Source organism: Notechis scutatus, chromosome 1, assembly GCF_049901735.1.
Source record: "Notechis scutatus isolate UNSWTSFEM ecotype Mainland chromosome 1, rNotScu1.2, whole genome shotgun sequence".
NCBI classification, from domain to species: Eukaryota; Metazoa; Chordata; class Lepidosauria; order Squamata; family Elapidae; genus Notechis; species Notechis scutatus.
This window is the reverse complement of record NC_142009.1, coordinates 91,041,645-91,052,686: the sequence shown is the minus strand read 5'-3', so window position 1 is coordinate 91,052,686 and position 11,042 is coordinate 91,041,645. Positions and strand designations below refer to the sequence as shown.

Sequence of the window (11,042 nt, the reverse complement as noted above, 5' to 3'; positions counted from 1 at the left end):
CATTTAACTTCTCATGGAACCTAGGATTCCATAGAATCCAACCTGCAAAACCTCACCTTAGATAGGGAGATATATGAACCAGTACAAGGGAGGCCATTGATGGCATGCATGATAGTGTCATCATACAAATGCTGCAATTTGTATTAGGCATTGGACATTAGTATATAGTGACATTTGCCTGGTCAATTTAATTTTGTTTGGAGATATCATGTACAGGTATTTGATTTATGATCCTTTCTTCAGACTGACGTTACAATGATGAACAAAGTGTATGGTTAAGTTATGGCTACTGCTGTACCCCTACATCATGTGGTCAAAATGTGCTTACTTGGCAGCCTGCCTGCACTTATAACAAGGGCTTTGTAGTTCCCACCTTCCCTCTACTTATGCCATTTTGCTGCCCGTTCTTCACCACCTCAGCCGATCTTCACTATTTTCTTCCAGTTGCTGGTGAGGCATGCCCAGTCAAGCTGATGAATCAGTGAATGAAAGTCAACACCAGCTAAAGAACTGGAAGCTGTGATTTTATGTTGTGGATATAATAACTTAAATTTATAATGCCTCACAACTCTCATTAATGAAATTAATTTTGACTTTTTTTCTTCCAGGTGGTTTTCTATTAAACATTGTTAAAGCTTATATTCCTACCAGGTTGTAGAGGAATCTTGAGCAGTTAAAAAGAAAAGTTCCTTTCAACTGGTTCCACCCTATCAGCAATTCAAGCCTTTTCACTCTCCACCTCAACTCTGCTTAAGATTCCAGCAAAAACATATACAGACTTGGTTCTGTATATGATAACAGTTCCTAAGACACTTTATGCTTCTTACTAATATTACACATCATTCCTTCTTTAGAGTTTAATTTAAATTAGGAACCATTTATGCACCACAGGTAGTCCTTGACTGTATGCAATTTTTTTTACTACCGGTTCTGTAGGCATGGCTAGGTGGGTGTGGTGTGGCTTGGTGGGTGTGGCAGGGGCAGAATACTGCAAAATCTCCATTTCCACCCCACTCCAGGAGAAGGATACTGTAAAATCCCCACTCCTTCTCACCCCACTGACCTGCTTTCTAGCTCCATTCTCCTGTGCAGGGCAACAAAAGAAGACCCACCCAATCAGCTGGGACTCAGGAGGCAGGAATAGATGGGGGCAAGGCCAACCAAAGGTGGTATTTACCAGTTCTTCCAACTACTCAAAATTTCACTACTAGTTCTCCAGAACTGGCTGAATATCACCTCTGGACCATTCCTTTAGTAATTAAAGGTACAACCATGCTAAAAAAAAATGACCTGTCCTTGAACATACAGCAGTTGCAGAGCCTCAGTTATGTGATTACCATTCCCAACCTTCCCAGCTTACACGCATACCCTCTCCTTCTCCCTCCCCCCCTCTACACACACACATACTTAGTGTTTTATAGTGGTTAAAGTGCTTAGTCTATGAGCAGAAAGACCCAGTTAAGATTAGTAACATTTAAGAGAATCTGGCTTTGTCATTGATTTTGCTTGTAGGTTGTAAAAGGTGATCACATGATCACTGCATACAAATACATGCCAGTTGCCAAGCATCTCAATTTTGATTACATAACCTTGGGGGTGCTGCAGTATAAAAGTATAAAAACTCACAAGTCATTTTTTCAGTACTGTGATAGTTTCAGAGGGTCACTAAATAAATGATTGTAAATTGAGAACTACCTGTATCGTGAAGGAATCTTAGGATACAGCCATCATATCTCTATAATGTTAAGGTGCCATTGCCTCGCTAGTTGCTTTTTAAGGAGGTATATCCTTTTATCTTTGGGGTTTTCATTCTATTGGAGATATATTTTCCACCTTCCCTCTATAAAAACCATGCTGAAGGCATGATCTGGCTCTTGGTCAAGCAACCACTATGATGAAGTGGCAAGAACTGAAATGTGTCCAGCAACTTTTGACTGCTGTGTGCATGCTACCTTTCCAGTCAGTTGATTTTCTTCCATGGCTGTTCCAGTTTGTGCTACTTAACTAACATGACCACAGGAGAAAAGCAGCAGCAGCAGCATAACTAAAGAAAAATGTGATCAGGTTTCTTTTAAACAACCTGCACATCGCTTTCAGACCCATGGGATGTAAGCTGTTTTTGAAAGTTTGTGTTCTGCAATATTGCTTCCTCTAGCTGTAGTGGGGCTGCTCTAATTATCAGCTTGCCTTTCAGACACAGTATCATATAGGTCAACAAATGCCTCTAGAGAGATTCTGGTTTTATCTGCTATCGCTAAAGCAGCACCATGGTTACTTGAGAATGTGTAGACTAAGTAAAGTTAACCTGTCAATTGGGGTTTTTTTCTGCAATGGTCAGACAACTAGGTCTCACAAAATTCGCAAGAGCAGCACCTAAATGCAATGGTTTTGACAGGTAGATAAATTTACTGCTCTAAACATTTGTAAAACTCATCCCCACCCCGCTCATATCTTGAGAAGTGACTGAAATCCAATTACTGGACCTTAATACATCCTGCAGTGAACTGTTAGGACATTACTGTACCCTATTTGCCGTCCCCCTTACTAGACAGAATATAAACTGGCAAAATAGGAGCTAATTATGGTAGCCTGCTTTTAAAAACCCTATGGAAAGACATATATGTTCAATGGCTGCAGTCCTGATGCTGGGGCAAAAGAACTCCATCAGACTCATGAATGTTTATCGTTTAAGGACTCCAGGGAGGTGGCTGGTTAACAAATATTACAACGAGGCGATTTCAACCTTCTGCCATCTTTTCTGATCTAGGAGAGGTTGACTGACACCTGCAAGTCACTTAACGAGGCTGCATCAGGTCATGAGCACACAGGTGTGACCTAGCCCTGTTCTAATCATTGGCGTTTTCCCACTTGGCAAACGGAGCTTATTTTCAGGTGACATCGGTTTAACCAAGCCTCGATCTTAACCCCTGGCCTCCCCAGAAGCGTTTGCTACAGGCGTGTGGGCGGCACCTCTCCTTCCGCTCACTTTCAGTCTCGAGCGGGGGGAGGGGGGAAGGTTGGTCACAGATTTCCTCCTCCTGACACTCTTTCCGAGCCACCCTTTGCTTTGAACGCCGCTCCTTCGCTTCTCTGGAGGTAAGTCTATGGAGGTGAGCTGGAGAGGGCATCCGCAGTCAGGCGACCGACGCGCAGGAGGACGGCAGGGCAAAAATCGCAGGGTGCCCCCCGCCTCCCTCCGTGCAGCGGACTGCGGGGAGCCGCGGAGTTCAAAGTCCGCTTCGTGGAGCTCTTGTTTCCGAGCCGGGGTTTGAGCCGAGGCTCTTTGTCAGGGCGGAGGGAAGGCGAGGTGGCGGCAGCCGGCACTTCCGCGCCGGCGCCATGTGATCCTCCACGCGGATGGAAAGGGCAGGAGAACGCACCTTGGAGGTGGGGGGAGTCCTCGGGTCCGAGAACGCTTCTCGCCGGCGATTGCTGGTGGGCGAAGGGGGTTTATCCCAGGCGGGCGCGGCTGATATTCTGCTTTGCGCAATTGGCCAGCGGGAGGGCTGCCTGCAGCCCTAGTATTGCTTACAGCTGGGACGGGAGCCCTTATCGAGACGAAGAGGCTTGCTTCCGGAGAAGCAGGCTTGTTTGGGGAGGGGTGGGGGTGGGAAATCGGGTTATTTATCCCATTGTTTGCCCGGCCGTTGTACCTGCGCCCTTTCCCTTTCTTAGCCCCGCCAGTCGCCTTTAACGCAAAACGGTTCGCGCTCCCCTCCTTTGGCAAGTTGCGCTTCCCTCGCCTGCCTTCTCTGCCCGCCTCTGAACGCGGGAAACCCGAGGAGCGCACAGGAACAGGTGGAAAGCTGTTCTGTCGAGGAAGGGAACGTAACAGCGAGAAAGATGGCAGAGAAAGACCTTCAACTTGCTGAAAGCTTTCATTAGCTGAATACCGAAGCTTCCCTGGACCACATTGGAGCCATAGAGCCGTTAAAGCATCAGGCTTGAAGACCAGTTTTAGTCCTGCCTCGGACATGAAGCCAACTGGGTGCCCTTGGGCCAGTCATTCCCTCTCAGCCCTAGGAAGCAGGCAATGGCAAATCACTTGTGAAACCTTACCTAGAAAATTGCCTCACACACAAACACACATGTGACCAAATTAGGATGTGTGTTGCACCAGAGAGGAAATTACTCATCATGCTCTTCTAATCCTAGTTGCAAACAAAAGAATTAAAAAAATGAATATATTCCTAAGCCATGAAGCCAATGAAAAGTCTCAGATTCCTTTCTCTCCTGTAATAAATGTAAAACACTATTGAAAATTAATTAGGCACTCACATATCCTTGCTTGCCATTCATATTCATTTGGGAGAAGGAAGCATCTTAAGTCAGGATTCAGTTACACTTGAACAAAAAACATTCCCTTAACATTTGAAATAATATGCACACTTAAGTAATTATCACTTCCTTCCTCATCTCTGCTGTTTGAAGTGAAACATGTTTGTTCACTGTGGTAATAACTTCCCATACTTTGTATGGAACTATAGGAGCTTGCCTGCCTGGGCTGCAGTCATACAAGTTTCTTAGGTGTAACTCCCATCAAACTTAATGAACTTCTCATTAGACATGCATATAAAATGTCAATGTTGGGACCTCATTTTTTTTAAAGACAGCTTCTTGTGGTTTTAGTGAAAAGACTTGTAGGAGAGATGTGTTAGACCAAGGGTCTTCAAACTTGGCAAGTTTAAGATTTGTGGACTTCAGCTCCCAGAATTCCTGAGTAACATGACTGGAGGAGGAATTCTGGGAGTTGAAGTCCACAAGCTGTCAAGTCGGAAGACCTCCCTGTTTAGACTGACAGCCAAAACCCAGGTGGAGTCTGCATTTTTTTCTGATTAACTGAATATTGACATTTTCTGAAGATAACTATGCAGCAGTTCTCCTATGTGGGTGGATCTCTGCACAGATTTTGTGTAGTCTGTCAGGAAACTGCCATTGGTTAGCAAAATAAAAAATCCCTATTTGCTTGAACTAGTTTATATAAATGGAACATTATCTTGCAATGCTGTTTGATATACAAAGATTTTGAAGAGGTGGTACTTTGGCAGAGTCTGGATGCTACGGTAGATACCAATTTGTTTATGATACTATACCACTTTTGAGATGGGCTTTATTAATAGGTTTACAAAACTGTTAGCAACCATTGGAAGTTACAACAGCAGTGAAAAAAATAAAGTTACAATTTGTACTTATGAACTTTATAGCCTTCCCATTATTGTACATGATCAAAATTAGAGTGCTTGGCAACTGTCATTATTTACAATGGATCCAGCATCCCAAGGTCATGTGTTTGCTGCTTGCAACCTTCCCAGCTGGCTTCCGACAATCATAGTCAATGAGGAAAGCCAGATTAGTATACTGACTGCATTCTTCATTTACAACTGCAGTGATTTGCTTAACATGGCAAAAAGGTCATAAAATCAGGCATGACTCACTTTAACAACTGCAAAGCAACTGAAATTCTGGGGCTGATTGTAGTTTTAGATTGAGGACTACTGTAGAAGTCTGTTGAAGAAAGCTAGTTAAAAGGAGTGGCAACTTTTAAGTTGTGCTTTCATTTAGTCATGGTGAAATTTTGTTGAAATTCTGGTAATTTAGTGTATTATATAAAAAGGTAGTTCTTTTTTCCAAATGAGTTGTACTTTAAAGTAGAAAAATAATCTTGGATTTGGTCTGCAAACAGCAAAAGAGGCAGACAAGGATTTTTTTTTTATTCAAATTCCATTTAAGAAGGTGAAAGGGAAGAATCACCTTAAATGCTGGACCATGTGCTTGTCAGAGAAATGTAGTACTTTAAATAATTGTTATGCAATTATTTTGCAATATAAAGGCATTTAAAATGCTAGAATGTTTAACACGAGTAAATGCTTTACAGGTACCACGTGCATTTTAAGACTTTCCTTTGCAGAATGTGCAACGATGTATCTGACTTCCAAATACATAAGCCACTTAATAAGGAAGGTAACTGTCTCTTTGAGAATGTGAACTGATAAAAAGGACCCCTCCCCAACATGCATTCATTGTGTCCCTAAGTGCACATGAAACTTCTTTTAAAATCTCAGTACTTGTTATAAATATGAAAGAAAACAGGAACAAATTTATAAGGCAATAATTTATTTGTAGGTTACAATGAATGTTGAACATGAAATCAACCTGTTAGTTGAAGAAATTCGGCGGCTGGGGACCAAAAGTAAGTATGACGAAATGGCTGTAGAAGGAATATAAAATTAATAGACTCCAAATGTGGTAGAATATAACTGACATAATTTTCAATATATATTGGTCTAATATTTCCGGAAGGCACCGTTCTGGGAAAACTCTGCAATGTAGGAAAACCTGCAGAGAAAACACCATTTTGAAAAGTAAGATATAAAGATACAAGATTTTGTTCTTAAAACATGGAGTAGACTGGATAAAAATCAATAGAGTTCAGTAAACTTCTGGCAACAGTTCAAACATTAAAGGAAGTGGTTAAGGCTTTTACTTCAAGCAAGTTTGTTACAGAATATAAAGTATTGTTTATGCGCAATCAAGTTGATGTCAATTCTTAGTGACTATATCTTCTCCTGTTCCCAATCAGGTTCTTTTGGTCTTTCAGTGGTGCATTTATGACCACTTTAAGCCATCCTCTTTCTGTCTTTATTTCTATCTTTCCCAATATTATAGACTTCTCTAGAGAGCTATGTCTTCACATAATGTATCTAAGTGGGATAATTTGAAACCCATGAGAAGCCTGAGTTGATTCGTTTGATGATCAGTTTGTTCTTAGCTATTCAAATCCAGAGGACTTCTCCAACACCAACAGGATATAAATATTGATTAGTAAATAGATAATAACAGCATGGGAACCCCTAGACTATTTAAGCCAACAGCATGCATCTCTAGTTCTAATAGCATTATACAGAATAACGAGACTGACAACTTTCTTTCAAGGGCCCCCTGTGCTTCTGAAAACTGGTGCCAAGTTTCATAGCTACTAATGCAAGCTTGTGACATAAAACAATCATTTAATGGAAAACAACAATCCCTTCTGAAGGTATGCCTACTCGCTTGTGGAAGCTTGGCAACAGTGAGACATGATGTCTAGGTTGAATTATCATGTTATATTTGTTTACTCATTGTATATTAATTAGGTCACAATTTATGTAACAGACCAAAACTATATTTGATTCCCAGTTAAGTCACTAGAATTTTTTCATAATTTTCCTGCTTTTAAAATAAAACTGAATTCTTATGTGCATGTTGGTTCCAGTTTAAATTGGTAGTGTAAGTTTAGGTTTTAATCAACAGCCTAAGTAGCGGTTTGTAAATTCACTATACTAGTGTGCCTTTTTGGAAAGGGCATTTAAATGCAATCTTATTTTTTTCCTCATTGACTTTTAATTTCAGGTGATATTGATGTTCATTAATCACAATAGGTTAAAAAATAAGGGTTATTTTTGTTGCTTTTAGCTTAGTATAGCATGCAAATTGCGATTTATAAAATATGTTTATAAATTAACATGTAGGCAAACCCATCTAGTTGTGCTTTATTCAACCATGGCTAATATGAAGCCAGTCAGTATTAATCATGACTACCTTGAGTTACTTTCAGCCTAAAGGATACCAGATTTTCATATGATTATTATTCAGTATATAGTCACAAAGCAGTTTTCAGTAATTAAAAATGTAAAAATGGAGGATTAAGAAATGTTAAAATGTGTTTTTCTTGATACTTTCTTCAGCAGTGTCAGCAAATCTAAAATAATGAGATTACTCACTTGATATAGTTTACAATTTGATCTGATGGATTTAGATTTAATAATTTTTACTGATTTGTGCCTCCGAGTGCATGTTTTGTTTAGAAGTTAACGTAGTGGTTGTATTTTCACATTTACATTGTGATGAATTTGGCTACGGATACAATAACCTTATTAAATCAAATTAGAAACCTTGACAATCTCCAGGTCCAAGGACTTATTGGGAGCTAGAATGTTAATATGTCATTTTATCCTCGTGCTTTCTTTTGTCCAGATCCTGATGGGACATTGAGTGTGAAGTTTGGAGTACTGTTTGCGGATGAGAAATGTGCCAACCTTTTTGAGGCTTTAGTGGGAACCCTGAAAGCTGCAAAACGACGAAAGATACTTAGTTATCCTGGTGAACTTCTTTTGCAAGGAGTTCATGACAATGTTGATATCTTGTTATTGCAGGATTAGTTGCTTTCCTAACAAATGGCATTTTCATTAAGTATATGTAACTCAGATCAAGGTGCATTTGATTGAAAGCGTATCTTCCTGTTTATCTTTATAGAATTATATATAAAAATTCTTTGAAGGCCTTTTAACAAATTCTTTTCTGAAACTCTTGCCACATAGGTTGTTGGGCTTTTTTGGGGTGGGTGGAATTTGGGAATTACATTCTCACTTGTCTGAAATGTTGTTAAACTTTGAGAATTCCTTAAAAATTAGCAATATTAACAACCTATGAACCCTGCTACAAACTTCCAAAGATGAGTTTGTGGGGATTCGGTGATTTCTCTGCAAGAATGAAAATTATTCTGGCCAAATGCAGCATTCAAGCTGGTAGTTTCATCTGAAACTGAATATTTGATATGGTCTTTATACAATGCTTGAAACATAGATTTCTCATGTGACACTTTCTGAACTGTGATACTTCAGAGGAACTGTGTAAAGTTATAAAAGCAATGGCAGACAGAGGAATTATTTTGCATTTTTAGTGTATTCTCATTAATGAAGGAGATAATGTTATGGAAATCATTTCAAAGAAAAAAATAATGTTAAGAAAAATGTGTCATTAGCATGTTATTTTTCACTTAGTTGGTTACAAAGTGACCAAGGCAAAGTGTTTTGTCTTTTATTGTTACAAACATTTCTCCAGCAATCGGCAAATCAGACATAAATTAAATTCTGAGGAAATACTCAAAAAGATATTTTGATATTTTCTTTGGCAATATTTCATTGCTAAATGGGAGTCTTGCTGTTTGTCCATCCAGTTTCACCTCCCACAAATTTGAGAATCTCAAAAGACCATTTGTGTCTAACTCCTATAATATTCCTTTTCTCAGGGTGAAGTTAGAAAGAGAAGTGGGAGGACAGTCCTTCTATTCCTCAGATTCTAGTTTCTCTATAAGGTTCATTACTTGATGATGATGCCCTTCTGGGGAATGGGTGTACCTTAAACAAACTGTGTACATCACTTCAGAAAGCATTAAATATTATCCAAACTACTGTTAAGGCAAGTTCATTCCTTTTCTATTTGGTTTGAAAAAAAAAAATTGAACAGGATGTTTGAAATGCTCATCTGAACCTTTTCTGGCAGGCATCAGGGACTGAACACTTGAAAGATAGATTATGACATAAAAAGAGAAGAACAGGAAGATTGCCTCATAGAGGACATGAACATGCAAAGTTGGTAGAATTGTACAAATCTATCTCACAGAGGTCCATTCTTTTAGTTTTTTACAAGATGATTGAAGTGCACTTTTCATTACTATAATTCATCTAGGAAACTAGAAAATCACCAATTCTTTTTCCCACCCCTCTCCACTCCTACCCAAAATACTTGAGAATTAAATGGCAACAATGGTGTCATAAAACATTTTGTCTTTTAGCGCTTCTTATTCTATGCATTGTATTCTATTCTTTGCATGATCCTTTTGTGTCTAATTGATTCAGTGGCTAGCTAGTCTTCCTTGGAAGTCCCTAAGGGGATTCAAAGTAAAATACTTCATCAATAAATAAAAATCTGGGAGTTATTTTTAGCCATTTCATTCCGTGAAAAATATGCCTTTAATTAAATAAACATTTCATGTACACTGGGAAAATTTGGTCTCAAAAATACATATTTTTGGTATTTACAATAAAATATTTCCAATTCTCGCTGGTGTGGTTTGTTTCTTGAAGTCCAGAGTAGCTCACCTGAGCACTGGAATTCTTATTTTGTAAGGATTCTTTTTGCCAATTCTGTACACACTTGTATTAACATCATCAAAATTGAAGCATTCAAGAAAAAGAAAACAGAGTTTGTTATGGTGATGGTGGAGCATGGGAAAGCAATGGTACTTAATAAGAAATTTTGCTTTGATGCTTATGAAGGAATTTGGTACAGTATTTTCATCTCTGGAATGATTTACATATTTGTTTAATGCATTCTATGTTAGTGATCTTATTAAACTTATGATTCAAGATTAAGGACATTAGTTACCATGAAAGAGAAGCAATTAAAGCTTTCAATATGTCTTAAAATAGCTGGAAACTTTTTGGAAGTTTACAGTGTGAATTCTGGATAAATAAAGCCGATAAACAAGCAGTGCATCAGAACAAATATTAGCGTCTGATTTCAAAACAAGATAATTTCCTATGGAAACTCAAGTCTTTGAGTTGACACCTGGCTGACTAAAATGCTAGAGGTTTAAAGATTAAAGATTTTTTATTAAAGTTTATGTTCAAAGGACACACTTCTAAAATTTTAAGATCTTATCATTTCTCATTCTTTAAAATAATTGTACAGTATATACGTTTTCTTATGATTTATGGTGATTGCAATTTTACTTTAGAAAACAGAGGAAAAAAACCCAAATGAACAAAATTCTATAAATTTAATTATGGATTAATGTGAAACATGAATTGAACCACAGCACTGCTGTATATTACTTGAGAGGTTTATAATGTAGGAGCTCAAATATTGGTTTAGTGTAGGGAAGACCCAGATTCTATCCTTAGTCAAGGAAGTTTACTGGGATACATAATGTGATTTTCTCTGAGCCCAACACACTTCAAAGAGCAGTTGTTTTGTGGAAAAATGGGAGTATTGTTGTGCTGCCTTGAGGGCCTGACACAAATGTTGGATATAATTCTAACAAACAAACAGCTATTTAGACTTAAGAACCAAATATAATAATCTGTAACAATATAAATTTAGACAGTCATTAACTGGCACACACATTCAAGAAAGCTTTCAACATCAGAGGTGGTATTCAGCAGGTTCTGACCAGTTCTGGAGAACCAGTAGTGTAAATTTTGAGTGGTTCAGAGAACTGG

General features: G+C 38.6%; 1 protein-coding gene across 1 annotated transcript; it reads left to right on the top strand.

Moving 5' to 3' along the window:
* Window positions 1-2,920: 2,920 nt before the first annotated feature.
* ABRACL (ABRA C-terminal like) lies at window positions 2,921-9,881 on the top strand. The gene is made up of 3 exons (XM_026666185.2): window positions 2,921-3,096; window positions 6,124-6,190; window positions 8,014-9,881. Exons 2-3 carry the CDS (start codon window positions 6,130-6,132, stop codon window positions 8,196-8,198), a joined length of 246 nt encoding a protein of 81 aa, XP_026521970.1. The 5' UTR covers window positions 2,921-3,096; window positions 6,124-6,129; the 3' UTR covers window positions 8,199-9,881.
* The last annotated feature ends 1,161 nt before the right edge of the window (window positions 9,882-11,042 follow it).